At 35.8% G+C, this 19,753-nt stretch overlaps 1 protein-coding gene across 1 annotated transcript in view; it reads right to left on the bottom strand.

The window, feature by feature from the left end:
- ADH7 (alcohol dehydrogenase 7 (class IV), mu or sigma polypeptide) overlaps positions 1-19,753 on the bottom strand; it is a 43,409-nt gene that overhangs the window by 8,654 nt on the left and 15,002 nt on the right. The window contains exons 2-5 of the mRNA XM_081304946.1: positions 4,845-4,946; positions 3,615-3,753; positions 3,245-3,332; positions 2,930-3,146 (exon numbers count right to left, since the gene is read on the bottom strand). Coding sequence (XP_081161072.1) covers positions 2,930-3,146; positions 3,245-3,332; positions 3,615-3,753; positions 4,845-4,946 — 546 coding nt within the window. The remainder of the gene's footprint in view (positions 1-2,929; positions 3,147-3,244; positions 3,333-3,614; positions 3,754-4,844; positions 4,947-19,753) is intronic.

Here is a 19,753-nt window from a genome sequence, read left to right as displayed (position 1 = left end):
AAAGAATGGAACCACTGAAGACTTCTCCCTGTGTTTAGTTGCTTATTTGTTAAGTGCTAGTTTTTTGATCCTCCTATCATTCTGCCTCTGAGTCTTTTAATGAATCATGGCCCCAATTTCTGTTAACTTGCAGACATTTCCCCTCAAACAGATTGTCCCCCTTTCCTAACCTTTCTTTTCTGAGGAATTGGAACTAGATAATAACATGTATAATGAATTATCTACATTATCAATACTGTGAAAGAAGGCCTTAGTCTGAAGTAATTATAGGTCATTTAAAATGATTTTATTATTTTAAAATATAGTAAGGCTCTACTTTTCACTATTGTTTTATTTCATGGATCTGATCTCTTAGTGTTCCCCAGTTAAAAACTTTGAAGTCAAAGGTCTTCAGGACTGGCCCTTGATCAGCTCTTGGAAGAGAACTTTTGAGTCTTTGAAATATTCTGCCTGATAAGAGTGTGTAACTGAGACCTTGGGCCAAGACTTACAGTTAATGTTAACAGTGTGATTTATAATCAATTCCTATATTTTGCTTTGGGCTATTAAGCTGACATTTTTGGGGTGGGCTAGGGTCTGAGTGCTGAGGTTGGTCACATGGGTGCTGCATATCTACGTGACTGGCTCCCAATAAAGACCCTGCACACAGGTGAGCTTCCCTTGTTGGCAACACACGCATTGTTCCACACCATTACTGGGAGAATTAAGCACTGTCCTTGTAATTCCCTTGGAAGAGATTCTCAGAAGCATGTGGCTGGTTTCACTGGAACTATACCCTATGTCTTTTTCCTTTGCTGATTTTAATCTATTCTCTTTCATTGCAATAAATGATGATCAAGAACATAATAACTTGTCTGAGTTATTCAAACCTTCTTGTGAATCATTGAAACTGAGGGGCATTTGAGGGTCTGCTATCATGCCCTTATAGTGAGTTTGGCTTATTTTCATATAGGCAAACACAAAAATTTGGGTTTATTTATGTTATTTGTCTTAAAATACAAGTACCAGAAAAAAAAATCTGAAAATAGCAAATTTCTTGGTAAACAGCATAACTCTGAAGTATTCGTATGGTATCAACATATCAAGTACAATAAGAAAAATTACAAAGAATGAATTAAAGCTATATTGAGTGTCCCTTCTTTTACATCTATATTGGCAGAAAATTCTTAGTGGAAAATCTGAAGGAGACCTTGGAAAGGAAAGTTCCATCTCCAAGGTTTTGCCTAGAAAATCTAGAGGCAAATGGTAACAAACATGCTACTGGTGTGTATTCAAGATAATACTATACATTCTGAACTGCAGACCTGTCTTGAACCCCTGTTAGGAATAAATATGTCTACCTTGACATCCAGATATATTATTTGCCACAAGCCCCCTCATCTTTTTGTTCTTCCACAAATGTGGATATTTCTTTCTTTAGTTCATCCATACATCTTTTTCTTAAATTAATATTTATTAAGCTGTTACAATGGCAAGACTTCTGGCTAAACATTGGAGTAAATAAAGCAGAGTTGATGGATGCCCTCTAGGGCTTAGAGTTTAATGGAGAAGACTGAAGATGTAATGACAAACAATATTAATGAAACAATCACTCTTTCTTGAATAATTAGAAGGGGTTGCTACTTAGATGGAGTAGACGGAGGACAAACAAAAGAACTTCTTTGAGTAAGCAGGTGATCTTTAAACTGAGAGTGATGCTAAGGAGCCATTCACAAGGACTGAGTGATCAAGTATTCCAGACAGTCAAAATAATCTTGTACAACAATTACTCTGGCTTGTAAAAAAAGAATTTTCAGAGATAGTCAAGGAGAGCAAGGAAGAAAATAGTATGAAATATATTACATCTATCCAGTTAAGTTGTGATGATGGGACTGAGTTAAAGAAAATGGTGAGATTTAACATACAACTCATAGGTACAGTCAATGGGACATGTAGTTGAACTGGATGTCAGGTAATGGAGAGAGGGAGCAAATATATTTGATGGGCAGACAGAAAGCAAAATTAAGAACTTAGTTTTGTACATAGTTTGAGATATCTGTGAGGTGTCTACATAGTGAAAACAGGGAGTTGGATAAAAAGTTCTGAGGCTCTGAGATGGTTTGAAATATAAATTTGGAATCAACTAATGCATTCATAACTTTTTAAAGACTTTGGAATTGAATGAGAACACCACAGTATGGGGATTTATTGAATTTTTAGCAGTATTTTACTCTTTAGTAATAATGTGTAATAACAACATAAAACTGACCTATACACCCCTAATTCAGTATTAATCCATTGTTAGAATGATTTTACTCTTTATGAGTATTTTGTAATAGCAACATAAAACTGGCTTATGTAGTCCTAATCCAATTTGTCTGGTGTCCTTATAAAATAGGGAAATTTGGATATGAAGACACATATACAGGGAAGATGATGTTCATCTATCTGCAGGTCAATAGGAAAGGCCTGTATTATATCATCCCCTTGCAGCCCTCAGAAGGAGCCAGCCCTGCCAACGTTTTAATTATGGACCCCTGGTTCCAGAACTGTGAGACAATAAATTTTTGTTGTTCAAGCTACCCAGTCTATAGCACTTTGTTATAGCAGCTCTAGCAAACTCATAATCAATGCTAATATACTTTTAAAAACAGATTAATTTTAGATGCAAATCTAAATTTTAGAAATTGAACCAAAAGAAGATGCAAAGGAATCGAAAAGTAAATCTAGAAATTTTGTTTCCATTTATTTGGAAATAAAATTCCCAGTCTGTTTATTTTTCCCCCCAGTTGACATGGTATTATATAGAAATAGCCTTGAAAACGTGCAACATGTTTTCAGAATCTTGCTTGTCTGTTTATTTTCAAATATCTTTAGGATCCCAAGGGAGGAATAAATGAGGTAAGTAAGTAACAAAAGGTGGAAGAAACGAGTTTATGCTGCTTCTTACCTTGCCGGTCTTAATAGCAGCCCCATAGCCAGTGGAAAATCCACAACCAATTAGACAGACTTTCTCAGCAGGAGCTGCAGCATCAATCTTGGCAACGGAAGATTCATCCACCACTGTGTATTCAGTAAATGTACTGGTGTTCATGAAGTGATAGACTGGTTTACCCTTGCACATAAATCTGGTAGTGCCATCGGCCAGTACTCCACAGCCAGTAATACTATTTGATAAATCAAATGCACATATTAGCTCATTCAATTAAAAAATTAGCACAGGAACAACTTACATGACATTAGGATAAGAATGACCGAAACCTACTCGCTCCTGATGCAAAGATTGCCCTCTGGGTTACGGCAAGCATTACATTCTCTACATTGTGGCACAAAGAGAGGGATGACTTTGTCACCTAGAGGAAAAACATAAGGTGTTGTTCATCAATATTAAAATGTGAAATAAAAAAGTGCATCGAGCCCATCCTACATATAACAGTTTCTTAAAAGTATTATAAGCACCATGAAATTTGCATGCTAAAATTTGAGATTTTGCCAAATTTAGCATTACTTAGTCCAATCCATTCTCCTTGTGTCCTTTTGTCTCCCTAAAGTGGGTTAAGACTTTAATTCCTAGTGTGTGCTATTTCTTTAATAGAAGCCTACTTAATGTGAAGTTGGGATTGACATCTGCATACCTGGTTTCACTGTAGTGACTCCTTCTCCAATGCTCTCCACGACTCCAGTTGCTTCATGTCCCACAATTACTGGAAATTTAGAAACAATTGCTCCTTTTATCACATGGTCATCTGTGCGACAGATTCCTGTGGCCAAAATCTGTGTTAAAAAAAATTACCAACCAGAAAACTGTAAACTGGTCATTTTACAGTTGGATAATATTAAACTGGCTCTTGAAGAGATTGAAATTATTTTTTCCAGGTCATTACCTTATTTAATAGTGTTACTCTTAGAAGATTCTAAGCCAAAAAGCAACCATCAGACAAATTCTTCCTGTTAAGGAATTTGTAATATTACTGACTCTGGCCCTACATTAAATCTTGATGACTTTTCTATAGTAAACTGGTACTCTTGCGAGGGAACCAGAATAGAGATATTACCATGTAACTCACATCAGGTGATTTTTTTTTTTAAAGAGAGTGAGAGGGGGGGGGAGAGAGAGAGAGAGAGAGAGAGAGAGAGAGAGAGAGAGAGAGAGAGAATTGTTAATATTTATTTTTTAGTTATCGGTGGACACAACATCTTTGTTGGTATGTGGTGCTGAGGATCCAACCTGAGCCGCATGCATGCCAGGCGAGCGCGCTACCACTTGAGCCACATCCCCAGCCCCACATCAGGTGATTTTTATAGTAAGTCCTCCTAGGATTCTCTTAATAAAGAGTAGAGGGAATGGTGTATAAAAAGACAAATGAGGAACAAAATTTTATTGTAGTATTCAAATGATGGAAGAGGGTCAGAGAGATCGGCAGCAATGCCTATTCAGTCACAGGTGTCCAAACCAAAAGTCAGGCTCTGTCCACGGGACTATAGGGGAACACCCCAGGAAGCTGTCATTTCCCAGGCACAAATGAGTTCCTCATTTTATGTGAGAATTTACCTCCATACAATTTGACTCCAGAAGATTTTTAAAGAAATCATTAGTCATGACTACTAATTATTTTTTAATCAATACAAATGAAAACTTTAATAGATCAGATAGATTAGCACTGTTGTCTTATTAATTGGTAATAAGCTTTTAATTTCACAGTAGGGCAACGATTACTTTAACAATATATAAGAACGAGTGGGAGAAATAAGACCGAAAACTTGGCAAACATCTCTCTATTTAATACTCTAATCTCCCAACAATAATTTTCTCAATATTAGTGTGATAAAATTACAGGCTTATATAGTCTGAGGTTCTTTCTTACCTTAATGCGAACTTCTTTAGCCTTTGGCGGGGCAACTTCTATTTCCTCAATGGAGAAGGGTTGATTCAGTTCCCATAGCACAGCAGCTTTGCACTTAATGACCTAAAAAATTGGCAAATGTTATAACACTTCCTAATTATGTTTTTATAAAATATATATATATAAAATTATAAATAAATAAAATAGCATCCCTAAATTTTATATATATGTGTGTGTTTGTGTGTGTGCACGCGCGCGTGCACGTGTGTGTGTGTGTGTGTATATATATATACATATATATGCATATATATATACACATATATATACACAGAAGATTGAATGCAATATTCTAATTTGCTCAGATGTTTTCCATCAAACACCAGAATTTTAAGGCTTATAGATTATTTGTGGATATCTTTACTTATGGTATGGGAAATGCAGCCCAGAAAGATAAAATGATTGTTGATCCATTCATTGTCACATAGCACATAGGGTACAGGGTTGGACTAGATCTGAGGTGCACTTCTTCCAACCCCTTTTTTTTAACATAATATTCCAATAAACAGGTTTCTTTTGTTACAATTGTAAATGCATTAATTAATAAAACTGTTGTCAATGCAGTCTTTATTCACAAAAAGCAAATCAATAAAATAAAATGCTGCAGATTTATCCACAAGATTTTAAGCCAGTGTTTAATTGCTGCATATAATCACATTGCAATGGTGAAGAAGCTAGAGAATTAACATATAAGAGGTAAAGGGAACTGTGAACATCAGGAAGTACAGGCACTGTGACTACATTCCTGGATGATGTCATCTGTGTCCTTGTAAACTGTTTTGTACCAGGCTGAGTTTTCACTAGTAGGTCTTAATCATTAGACAAGTTAGAGATTCTCATCTTGAGAAGTGGGAAATACTCAGTGATTGGCCTTCAGTTAGTTAACTGGATTTGCTAGAGTTATCCAATTAAATGGTTTATCAATATTATCAAATTTTTATGAGAGAGATAGAAAAAAACAGAGAGAGTCTCCCATCTTCTCACTTGCAAATCTGTCCAGGATGCCTATAAAATATTTAATTATACATCAGCCTTCCTATGTAATGATTCCTGTCCTTCTTAATGAAGATTGTTATGATGATGAAGGGTCACAAATTCTTAAGAGACTTAATGTATTAATTAGACCTAAGCGATTTGTTGCAGCATTAATTTTAGGAATTACAGCATTAATAGGAATTACTACTACTTTAGCTTTATCTACTACAGTTTTAGTTAAATAAATTCATACTGCTCATCATGTTAATAATTTATCTCATAATGTTTCATTAGCATTAGCTATTCAAGAAAAAATAGATAAGAAATTGGAGGCCTGAATTAATGCCTTAGAGGAAGTTTTAATATATGTAGGAAACCAGATTCAAAATATAAAAACTCAAATGACAACCAAATGTTATGCTAATTTCAAATGGATCTGTGTTACTCCCTTAAAATATAAGCAAACTAAATATGGATGGAATCAATTACAAACTCATTTATTAGGGATTTGGAATAAAACTGAAATAGGCCCCAATATACAAGATTTACAACAACAAGTAAAAGATACAAGTAAGGCTTATTTATCTACTGACTCTACAGCTGACTTTGCTGCAGATTTATACAATAATGTACAAAAAACTATTTCCAATAGTACTTGGTGGTCATATATGGTTAATATTGGTTTTGGATTTTTATTCATTGTTCTTGTTTGTCTCATTCTTCCAGTCCTCTTTAGACTTGTCTGGAAGTCAATAGGAAGCATCTCCATTCAAGTCAAACACCTCAAATTAAAAAATAAAAAAGAGGGAAATGCTGCGCTCTTCCCCTGACTCAGGCAAAGGCAAGGCCCTACTGAGGTGGATAGCGCAAGGTGTCCATCCTCTGGAGGAGCACAGTATGTTTCTGGGAATGGGCTGGTTTGTTTTTGTATTCCTTTAATAAGTATAGTCGTGACTTCTCATATGACCATTAAGTATGAAGGAAAAAACATGACTTTCCCAATTAATGCAACTGCTTCTAAAGAATGAATCTGTTTGCTCTAAATGCAATGATTCAGCTGTGGAACGTAAATCATTAATGTTTAATGAAAAAACCCCTGTAGGAGAAACAGTCAAGGAAGTTTTTGAGAAATTAAATTAAAATCTAGAGAAGAAAAATTAATATTAAGAAGACAGATTAGTGCTTAGTACTGGGCAACTTGTTCTTGTTCCTGTGCACAATGGTTTGGTGCTCTTGCTCTTGTTTGATTAAAATTAGTAGCCTCTCTTTTCAAGTTAACTACTTATCATAACCGTGGTGCCAAATCTAGTCAGTAAGTCAAGAAAGAATAGTCAAGGTATAGGCCAATATTCTGGGACATTTCTAACTATTATTAAAAGTTAACTAAGCAGAAACAGCTCAAAGCAAAACGCGAAATGAAAGTAAAAATGCTTGCTTATGCATAAACCAAGATACATTCTTCTTATCTAATTGTAGCTACATAATATTTTGTTTCTTTGAATAATGATTCCTGTTTTGTAACCACAAATTACTGTGAGCCTGCCAAAATGAAAAGTATATATGATCAACTTCACAAGTAAAGATTGGGATTCAGCACCTTCACTTTGTGTCTGTGTTGTTTCTCCGCTGCCTTTTGCCGACTCCTCACCATCCATTTGTCCCCTGAGACCCCCTGCAGGAGCTGGACTCTGAGAGTTCTGCTGCAAAATGAGTTATCTTGTGTTTTACAGGTCACATAACCCTCCTAGAGTATTCCTTAGGTAGGAAAATGGTGCTTTTGAAAAGAGATTAATTGTAAGAAATTATAGGCTGGGGACAGATGGGTAACTGAAAGCCATCAATGTTTCAATTTATATTCACCCTCTGCCTTGCTAAGGAAACTGTTAAGAGTCACAGTGTAGTTTGGGCCAACATTGAATTTAGAAGCCTCACACAACATTATCAAACTGAGTCCAGATGGATTCTTAGTTAAGATTTATTTTTAAAATCAAATTTTTATCAATCAGTGAAGAAGTAAACATTAATAATAAAGAACATGGAGGAATTTTTATGTTTAAGAATGACAGGGAATGATCCTACATTTAGAAGGCCCAGAAAACTTCACCAGAAAACTTCTAGAACTCATAAATGAATTCTGGGCAGTAACAGGATACAAAACTAACACCCAAAAATCAACTGCATCCCTATACACCAATGATGAATCAGCTCAAAGAGAAATCAGGAAACCCATTCCATTCAAAATAGCCTCAAAAATAAAACAACAAAACAAACAAAACTTGGGAATCAATCTAACAAAAGAGGTGAAAGATATCCACAATGAAAACTACAGAACACTAAGAGAGAAATTGAAGAAGACCTTAGAAAAATGTAACAATCTCCCATGTACTTGAATAAGCAGAATTAATATTGTCAGTGGCCATACTACCAAAAGCACTATACAGATTCAATGCAATTCCCATCAATTCCAGTGACATTCTTCATAGAAATAGAAAAGGTAGACATGAAATTTATTTGGAAAAATAAGAGGCCTATAACACACAAAGCAATCCTTAGTGAGAAACACTTAGTGAAGTAGGAAGACTTACAATACCAGACCTCAAAATATACTACAGATATATAGCAACAAAACAGCATGGTATTGGCATCAAAACAGGCATGAATAGAATAGAAGATATAGAGACAAACTCACACAAATAAAGTTATCTCATACTAGACAAAGGCACCGTAAACATACATTGGAGAAAAGATAGCCTCTTCAATAAATGATTCTGGGAAAACTGGAAATCCATATGTATCAGAATGAAATTTAACCCCTATCTCTCACCCTGCACACAACTCAATTCAAAATGAGTCAAAGACTTAGTCATTAGACCAGAAACCCTGCATCTATGAGAAGAAAATGTAGGCCCAACTCTCCATCATGTCGTCTGAGGAAAGACTTCCTCAACAAGACTCCTAAAGCACAAGAAGTAAAATCAAGAATCAATAAATGGGATGGTATCAAACTAAAAAAACTTCCTCACAGCAAAGAAAACAATCAAGAGCATAAACAGAGAGCCTCCAGATGGGAGAAAATCTTTACCACCTGCACTTCAGAAACAGCATTAATCTCTAGGATATATAAAGAACTCAAAAAACTTACCACCAAAAAAAGAAATAACCCAATCAATAAATGGGAAAAAGAACTGAACAGACAATTCACAGAAGAAAAAATATGAATGGCCAAAAAAACATATGGAAAAATATTCAACATCTCTAGCAATCAGAGAAATGCAAATTAAAACTACACTGACGTTTCATCTCATTCCAGTCAGAATGGCAATTATCAAGAATACAAGTAACAAATGTTGGCAAGGATGTGGGAAAAGGATACACTCATACATTGTTGGTGGAACTACAAATTAGTGCAACCACTCTGCAAAGCAGTATGAAGATTCCTCAAAAAATTAGGAATAGAACCACCATTTGACTCAGTTATCCCACTCCTCAGTATATATCCAAATGCCTTAAAATCAGCATACTACAGATTTTCCCCCATACCAATGTTTATAGCAGCATGATTCACCATTGCTAAGCTATAGAACCACCCTAGGTGCCCTTCAACAGATAATGGATAAAGAACTTGTGGTATACATACACAATTATTACTCATCCATAAAAAAAGAATGACTTTATGCCATTTTCTGGTAAATGGATGGACCTGAAGACTATCATGATAAGCTAAATAAGCCAATCCCCCCAAAACAAAAGCAAATGTTCTCTTTGATATGTGGATGCTAACCCACAACAAAGGATGCAGGGTGAGGGAGACTAGAAGTTCAGTGGATTAGACAAGAGGGAATGAAGGGAAGGGAGGGGTTAGGAATAGGAAAGACAGTGGAATGAATCTGACATGACTTTCTTATGTACATGTATGAATACACCACAGTGAATCTCAACAGCATGTATATCCACAAGACTGGGATCCTAATTAGAATAAGATATAGTCCATACTAATATAAAGAAATCAAAATAGATCCTACTGTCATGTATAACTAAAAAGAACAAACAAAAATTAAAAAATAAAAAGCTTTGTTAAGAAAAAGAAAGTATAATGGGGAAAAATCATAAAGGAAACAGCAACTCCTCAGGAAAAAAAAAAATTGTGTGTTGAAAAACAGTAAGTAAATTTTCCAAATTGAAAACAAGTAAGCCTAGAAAAATCCTTAAAGCAAAATGACAAGTTACCTTGCTTAACACCCACAATGTTTAATCAAATTTTTAAGGAAAGCATGAAGACCACCAGTCTTCCCATTCCTGGTCTCCCTCCTATACACGAACTCCAGGAGATCCAGGTAAAGGATTTAAGGAGGAAAACACAACAAGTTAATGTAGGGTAAAGTGTTTGCTTTCCTCAGCCATAAAAGTATGTTTTTTAAATAAAAATAATGAGATCCATTTCTCTGCACACTAAAATATTAACGATGTTTTACTCAATGAGAATATACAACTTTGCAATAAGGGTGGTAAAAGTTAACCTCATTTATGCCCACCCCTCTGGAAGGTAATTTACAGTGTATGTCAAGATACTGATGAATGTCTTGACACTTTTCCCACATAATTCGATTTTTAAAATCTACCTTAAGGAAGTGCTAAATGCCCCAAAACCTTAATACATAGTTGAGGTCATCATAGCACCATTTATAAAGAGAAGTCTGTAAACAAAAATAGAACGATGAAATTAATTGTAGTAAATCTAGAAATCAGTCTTACATGTTTCAAAAATGTTTATGTTACTTTTAATAAATTGGAAAAATACTAATGTCAAGTTGGAAAATAGGATAAAAATACTTATATGCTGTGTGAGTTCAGCCACATAAAACATGGATAGAAAAATATATGAGGGAATCAAAGCAGAAACAAAATAAATGGTAGTCTGTGGATGTAAGATTATGCTTTATTTTTTACCCTTATATTTTCTAATTATCCAAATTTTCTAGAAAGATCTTGGTATAGGCTAAATTGTGTTTCCTCAAAATTAGTATGTAGAACCCCCAATCCTCAGTACCTGGGAATATGACAAACTACTGCAGACTGGGTGGTTACCTATTTGGAGATAGGGTCTTTCAAGATGTAATTAAGTTAAAACAAGGTCATGAGTTTAACCCAAATCCAATAGGATGGTGGCTTTATAAGAAGAGATGACACAAAGGAAGACCATATGAAGACAGCAAGAAGAGATCCATCTACAAGTTAAGGAGAAAGGCCTCAGAAGAAACCAAGCTCATTGACACTAGTTTTCAAAATTTGAGTTTCCAGATTTATGAGAAAACAAATTTCTGCTATTTAAGCCATCCAGTCTGTGGTATTTGGATTTTCCAGCCTTAGTGAACTCAGACAATTATCTTTCACTTTTTAAAAAATAAAAATAACTTAAATATAAAGAGGAAATAACAGTAATCTTCAATATAAAAAGAACCTTTTCTTTCATGATCAATACTGAAATCCTAAAGTAACTTGAAAAATATGTAACCTTCTGCAAATCAGACTATTGCATGGGTATCACCATATCAAAATTATATAGCTATTATGCCACATGTACTATACACTGTATTATTAACTAAAATTAGAAAGTGCTGCTTGGAGGGCACTGAGTTCTCTATCATTGGTCTGACAGCGTTAGATGCCCACCTTATAGAGATAGCAGAGCTGGTTCTTGAGCATTTATTGGTTGAACGGAGTTGCAATTTTTTTTTAAGATTCCTTTCAACCATAAGATTCATTGATTTCTATGGGTAAAGTGTCTAGCTTATGTAATGAAAAATTAATTCTTCAAGTTACTAGTTTTGCTGGATTTCTGACCCAAACTAGAATCAATCTCAACCTCTCTCTCTCTCTCTCTCTCTCTCTCTCTCTCTCTCTCTCCCTCCCTCCCTCCCTCCCTCCCTCCCTCCCTCTTCCAGTTCTGTTCAATTCTGGGAAAAATTATTTCAAATTCTAACATCATAGGGCCTCCTACCTTATCACATTATCCAGACCTCAAATGCCATCTTTATTTTTCCAAAACCTTAAGTTTGGCTAAATGAAAAGTTGTTTAAATAAGAATAAAACATCTAAAGGCACATGAAATTGTGTACCCATTTAAAGCAAGAAACTATACAGATGTACTTGCAAAAGATAAATAAAATGTTAAAGTTATTTCTGAAGTTACTATCAACTCTGGCTGTTAGTTTTTAAAAAGGATACTACTTACTCTACAATGTGGTCTTATTTACAAAGAATTTTTATGCTTATGTTTTGATAGAAAATACGTTCTTTTTTGTAGTTTTGTATCTTTTTCATTTTCTCATAAATTCTACATATTTATTTTCCTTTTTATTTTTTTATTTGTTTTAATTAGTTATACATGACACTTTGATATATCATACATAGATGGGGTATAATTTCTCATCTTTCTGATGGTACATGTTGTAGAATCACATTGCTCATACAGTCATATATATACATAAGGTAATAATATCTGTTTAATTCTACTATCCTTCTTATCCCCTTATCCCCTCCTCTAATTTCACTCCCCTCTACTTATCTAAAGTAATTCTATTCTTCCCTAGTGCCCCCCACCCCCTTGTGAATTAGCATCTGCATATCAGAGAAAACATTTGGCCTTTGGTTTTTTGGGATTTGCTTATTTTGCTTTGAAATTATGGCATTTGCCGGTAAATGGATGGAGTTGGAGAATATCTTTCTAAGAGAATATACATTCTTAAGAAACCTTAAAAGCATGATGCTTTTGTTGTTCACGTTGCATTCCATTGATTTGGCATTTTTCATTGTCAATAGCAGGACGTTTTTCTAACAGTTTTTCTAACAGTTTTTCTAACGTTTTTCTAACAGTTCCCAAGAAGGAGATGCACATCTTCTATTGAACTATTGAGGTGAACACAGTACATGTTAAAAGTCTATTCAAATTCTCCTCATAGAAATATTTTACTTAACAGAGGAAATGTCCAGTTATTCTGAGTTAAATCATGAATAAAGTCAGTATTCTATTTTCCTCTGTGTTTTACCGAAAAGCCTTCCATATGTGTTTTAAAATTAACCTCGATTTTATTGACACTGTCTGTAACAGTTTACCTAGGATTTCCCCCAGTATGCCTACTCAAGAGGCACGTCATTCCTCAAGAAATATCCCCAAATGTTTAATTAGTTTACTGGATTCGAAAGTTCTAAAAGCCAAGCCCACACCATTAGCCCACCATAATGAGATACAGGAACATTTTGCTTACTTTTCCAGCAGCGCTCATCCTGTCTTTCTCTTGGCTCTGTTTCTGTAAACAGGGACATTTTCTGACTGACGCTCAGTTCATTCTGCTGCAAATGATAGCATCTTCTGCCTTCAAATAAATAGTACCCAAAGTTCTGCCTTCAGCAATATGATTCACACTCTTCAAAACTTTCCATTGTCCCAGGAGCCCCACCCTTTTGCAGATTGAGTTGTGAAAAGAAAGACAGTTAACTCTTATGATCAAACCCAAATCAGGGATCTAACAAAGACAGGACAATCAAACCCACTGAAAAGGGCTGATGGCATGTTATCCTTCTTATTTTCGAGGATATAAAAGCAAGTCAGAGGTAGTAAGAGGAGGGGAGGAGTGGAAAGGGGAATGATATTGACCAAATTGTATTATCATATTATGTACATGTACAAATATGTAACAACAAATCCCATCATTATGTACAACTAAAATTCACCAATAAAAAAAGGTGAAAGAAAAAAGAAGCAAATCAGGTTAGTTCAATTCAACATAATTTATTTTAAAAAAAAAGTGTGCTTCTATGTGCAAGCTGCTCTGCGGGGCATTACTGATTTTAAGGGCATGTGTGCATTCATATTTATACTCTACCTCATTTTTACAAAGATTTGTAGTTTATGGGATATGTAAAATTAAGTAGAAATGAAAATAGGACTAGGAAATTTTTTTTAAATGATTGGGAAAGAGGAGTTGGGAGTATATAGAATATAGATATGGATGATCAGGGTTTCCAGGTATCTTGGAGAAAGAAAGTTAAGTAAAACTCATTGTCCCTGCAAATAAGCTTTCATTAGACTCCAAATCACAGGGTTCACAGGGTTGTCTCAAGTGGTTGTCTAGTGTGTGCATGCACATGGGTAACCACTGTAGGAGCTGAAAAGAAATGAAAATCCACCTGCACATAAGCCCTTGACTTCAAAGGGCTTCCATTTACTTGGGCAAGTGCTTAGCTTTCCTGAAGTAGTGGTTTCACCATGACAGGCTACTATTTCCTAATATAAAATGCAGTGACACCAGAATCTCCTGAATCTACTAGCAGTTTTCATAGAACAGTACCCAAGATAGATCTTATTTTTTGCAGTGTTTGATGGTCACACTGGTACACCAAAACCAAACACTCTACACAAAGGAGATTTTAGTCCTGTGGAATGATCCAATGAAGCAGGTTTTTCTAAATCTTCAGAAAAAGCTATTCAGATTATATCCTCAGAACACTGACTCAGCCGAAAAGAAGTAATGTGCGAAAGTTTTTTTTTTTCAGATAACATGCATGAACAAAACTTTCCTCTTGAAAAATGGGTATAAACTGTGCCATAGATCTCTCAACTAAGCATAGTAATTGTAGGTCTGATTTAAAATATATGTGGTTAGTAATTCTGATTCATTAGTTAACTTCAATCCAGCAGGTAAAAGCACTGCCAGTTGATCAGGCCTGTGTGTAAGTACCATTGTTTTCACCATTAAGTGCTGAAGAAACCCATCACGTCTTTTAGTTATTGCCAGAAAACAAAGAAGCACATACGGACAAGGGTGGGCATTTTGAGTCTCATCCTTCAAACTAATCTTGATCTCAGCAACAAAATCTGTTTACTTACAAAGGCAAAGAAGTGCCAGTATGAGTGGTGCCAGCACAAACACAGAATTACTCAACTGATAAACGCCTCTTCCAGGCTTGACTAAACTTTATATAGCACGTTAATCTAAAAGTTAAAGTTTTCAAAAATGAATGTATCAAGTGAAGCTTAATCTCTGAATAAGTTCATATGGTTCTAATTCTTCTCATTGAGACCTAGTTGGATGACAAAATTTCAAAACATGAAACTTGGAACATACCCAATTTTTAAAAAATGGACTAAAAAAAGTCATGGCCATGTTGACTATATGTACATCCTAATTTTAAGTTTGGAGAATTTACCAGATGAATCTTCCTCATAAACCCTATTCCAGTATTTCTGTGAAATCCTGAGGCCAAATTCACAGGCTGGTTGTACTCCCCAAATTTACAAGAGCCTCTAATGAAAAGGGCTTATCTCAATGCACCCATGCAACTCTAATTTGCAGGGGTCAGAATTAAAGGGAACTTGGAAGAACTTTAAGAAAACAGATTTAGAATCAATATACTTGGTTCACAGCCTGGATTCTTGCTTGAATATATATGACTTCAGCTCCCACATTTATTAAATGGGAAATACAGAAATATCTTTGGAGTTATGAGAGCAAGGCTTATGTATCAGTTCAGTGGTGGCTATTAAGTGCTTGTGGAAAGACCCTAAGTCCTCTAAATTCAGAGGGAGGAAATCATACCCATTTGGGGGCTTGCTGTAAAGACTAAGTGAGGTAATGTGTGTGGAAGTATTTACCAAACTGTGGGACACTCAGTAAAGGTTAATAGGGGGTCTTGAATGCACATGGAAATGAAACTGAATTTATTGTTGAATGATTCTTCATAACAGAAATAGTTATGTAATACTAATTGCTGAATGATATACAACTGTTAATCACCCAGCATTGTAGTAAACACAGCTGGTTTTTCTCTGTCTTAGCTAACACCAAACCTTGAGGATGGGGTTTTATTCTGGCCTTTGTTCCTAAAATTTTCTCTCGCACCCTACAAACTCAGGTAGTAAGTCATGCAGCCAGGTGCAAGCTGAAGCTCACCCTTTCTACCTGCAGCTATGCCAAGCCATGCAGGGATGGGGCATGCCCAGGGCAGGGCAGAGAGAGGCACCTGCAGCTCTCCCCTGATAGGTGAAGCTGATGTTAATCCTTTTCTTGTCATTCTGTGCCAGCTCTCAGGTCTCATTGTGAGATTGTTTGTGCTTGGCAGTTTCAGAAAATTTTCGTTCGCACGCACACCCTTGTCAAGAAAAGAATCCAAAGGAGATTTTTCATAACAAGGCAAGGACTTCACATCTGCTCCACATAAACTTTCCATTTCACTCAGCTTACCAGCTGAGTGTGAAGGCTGATGAGAATTTCAATTTAAGGAGTCAAGCATTGTGAGAACAAAAAGTCCCTACTCCCAAGCTTCTCTCTCTCTCTCTCTCTCCCTCCCTCTCTCTCTCTCTCTCTCTCTCTCTCTCTCTCTCTCTCTCTCTCTCTCTCTCTCTTTTCCTTTCTTAATTTTTTTAAAGAAAAAGGACAGAAAAAAAATTCCCCATATTTCTGGCTCAGGACACATTGAAAAATGACTGGGCACCAAGGCCTAGTTCTTCACAGAGACTGAGAAGGACACATATCAAAATGTCTTAGCAGCTAGGAAGAGAGTATCTCTATAACTAGAAGACATAAGGTAGGGTCTTGGAAGAAGGCAGCCATGTCTCTGAGAGGCATTCATGTCATTAAGTTAAGTTCATGACATCTTGTCTCTTTGCATCTATTTGCAGAGTTCGCCCTCTGGGTTCATCTCAGTAAAATATGAAATAGGATTCCAGAATTTTAGCACCAGAGATAGCTGAGGACCACTTCTCCATCCTGGAGGTTCACACCATATTCAGAGGAAACCCTCAGAAGAACCTGGGCTTCAGCAGTGTGATAGGTCAGGGAGGTACAGGAATAAGCTCACACACACCTATCCCACCAGGACACTAGCAGTTTTGCTTTAACCTGGCTTATATTGACAAAACCTTCCTTAAGAAGAAGAGGTTCTTTTGTGAGTCCATTAGTGAGGAAAAGTACCGTGTTTCTTGAAGCATGGATGCAGAAATATGCATAAAACCATTACGACTAATTTGGTCTTAGTATAAAAAAGTAATTTCTAATCTTCCATAAGTTGATTTGCTATAGTTTCAAGCTGCTTGTCATTAAAAGGGTAGAGATGTCTGCAAGTTACAACACAAACTAAATTTCTACACCATTGAAGAGGTTAGACAAACATCAGTATTATCTAGACATGAAACATAAGAACTGATATTTAGAAATGCCGGCGACATTGAAGTTATTCACATCTAGGGTCAAGCCTACACAGGTTGTGACTTTCTTCATTTACTGCCATGCACTGCCATTTCTGGCTGCTTAGAGAGGCCAGAAAAGCCAAACTTCAATCAACATTTCCCAGAATCTGTGGGATCCAAGTCTTCAAAAATAATCCTATCATATGAACCTTGAAGTTCAGGAGTGTTTACAAGTATGGGCGAGGAAGAAGAAAGAAAGAAAGACCAGACACAAACAACAATTTGATAAAATTTTATAAGTGGTATAAAAACACAACTTCCATCAACCTCTTAATTGTTTTCTTCCAGCTGATGGAGACAACAATGAGAGCTTCAATGCTATTTGACTCTCCCGGGCACAATGGAAACACTGCTGTCATGGTGAATCAGCTATTTCTGCTTTGCTGCTCCACCCAGGCATTTTATATGATCTCTACAATTGTTAGAGGGTAGATCCAGAACATGTTGAATCTCATCTGTCCCTGGTGTAACCTCACTAAGGTTATTTTGGGCCAAGAAACTTTCTGCTTTGAAAATTCAAGAGCTGATTATATCAGTGTGTTTGAGTTTTATTAGATTCTGAAGTATGATTTGCACTGATCACGCTCATGAAAAATAATTTGTAAATAATTGATAAACTCATTAATAATTTAAAATCTCTTAATCCATAAAGCCTGGCACTAAGACTTTGAATAGATATAACATGATGAATGACTATAATATTCAAAATATTTGTTGACCTGAAGACATGGGCACTAATCAATCTGAATGAATTCACAGCCCATTATAATAGATGACAGCCTAAGTTCTCTGTACCTTTGGGGTTATTACTTGTAGAGTAGATCTGGTTGTTAGTAATGGGCAAGAATGATACTTACTAAGAGTAAGGCATTTTATTCTAAAGCAATGTTTCTCAACTTTGGCTACATATTAGAAAAATTTCTGGGAGACAGTTAAAAAGCACTAGAATGACTTCCCACATGATTTCCTCCTTCATTTAAACACAATGTTTGAGACATCCTCCCAATTGATTTTGATATGAAGTTGATATGGGAACCAGTTTTGCAGTGTCATCAAATGCTGTCAATCTTCTGCTAATGGGCCACGAGACTGACATCATTACTGAGAGTGTTTAGAAACTTCTAGAGCAATTGGACAAATTAAGTTCATATTTGTTCAAATCCGGTGGAAAAAAAGTATTTGTGTTTTGCATATCTTTGTTCTATTTTTAATAATTAAGTTTTATTATATTTTTACAAAAGGATCAATACGTGTGTGTTGGGGGAGAGGAGGAAAGGATCTTCACCACTTGAGATTTAAGAAGCACAGCTGTATCATCTCCCTAGTTCTTTCCAGAGACCACACTTTGCAGGGATATGCTGCTAGGTCTCTGCCCTTCTGGGCTGGCCCTAGATCCTTTATCATTTTTTTCTTTCATGAAGGTCTAGCATATCTTCTTCGAAGGGTTGCTTATTCTTCCCAGTTTCCTCTTAGAATATGTGGGTGTCCTTTCTCACTTCTGTGATGTGTCTAAAAAAATGGAAATGTATGAGTGTAAAATTCACACTACCTCTAAGCAATAAAAGAAAAATTGCACTGGAGATGAAGCAGAAGGGCCCTGTGTGGTGGCATACATGAGGCCCCTGAGCCCTCTGGAGGAGATGGCTCCGAGTGTTCTTGAAAAAACCTGTAGTCAGGCAGAATTGTGGCCTTGGTTTTGTTGTTGTTGTTGTTGTTGTTGTTGTTGTTGTTTTTCTGGTCCTTGGAATGACAAGATTGAGTTTTATGGCAGTTCTCACTAAGGACAAGACCGTCTATCACATGACAGTGAGAAACCTGGTGGTTAAATTGAGGCCCAAGCTGTAATCCTATAGGAGAGGTCTAAATTGAAAACAAAACTGTGATTTTTCCTGGATTATTGTGAAAACCAAAACTTCAAATTTAAAAATAAAAAGTTTAGGTCTAAAACATGGTGATTTTATTTTCTTAATTAAAAAAACCAATACACAATCTGATCAAGGGTCTTGCATTTGATATTGTTGGTGTCACTTAAATGTAGGAATTACTGAAATATTCTATGGAAAAAGTGGAATTGATATTTTATATCAGAAAATACTTGAAAGTCAGATATATGGTCCAATTTCTGCCAATATGTATGAAGGAGAATAGCTTTCTTGCTTCCATCTGTATGGTCTGTACTTTGCTATTCATTAACTTGATTAAATTGTGCTCTATGTCTATTTTTTAATGAATATTCCTTCAACTAATAGATAAGGTTCATCAGTGCATTAAATCATTATCTTATTTTATCATAAAACTCCTACAAAGCAGGTAATATTATTGTCTACTTTAGATATGAAGGACTAAGAGGAACTTTAAAGTACACACCAGAGGTAATCTCAAAAGGGAAATGATAGGCTACATGAATGACATAAAGCCTACAGGTGGGTTGACTGAGTATTTGTAAAACAGTTGAACAAAAAGGAGAAAGAAGAAGAAGAAGAAAGAAAAGAAAAAAAAGCCAGGGAATGGTGGGGGAGGAAATGAGCTGGATACAGGACAAGTGGTTTGAACACTAAAACAAAAGTCCAAGTTGAACCATCATCTACTGCATGAAGCCCCCTATACGAGTGTACCTGTGGTCCTACATCCAAGGAGTAGAGAGAGTAGAGGG

The sequence above is a fragment of the Spermophilus citellus genome (genome assembly GCF_964194105.1).
Source record: "Spermophilus citellus genome assembly, chromosome: 8".
NCBI lineage: Eukaryota > Metazoa > Chordata > Mammalia > Rodentia > Sciuridae > Spermophilus > Spermophilus citellus.
This window is presented reverse-complemented; position numbering and strand designations above follow the sequence as displayed.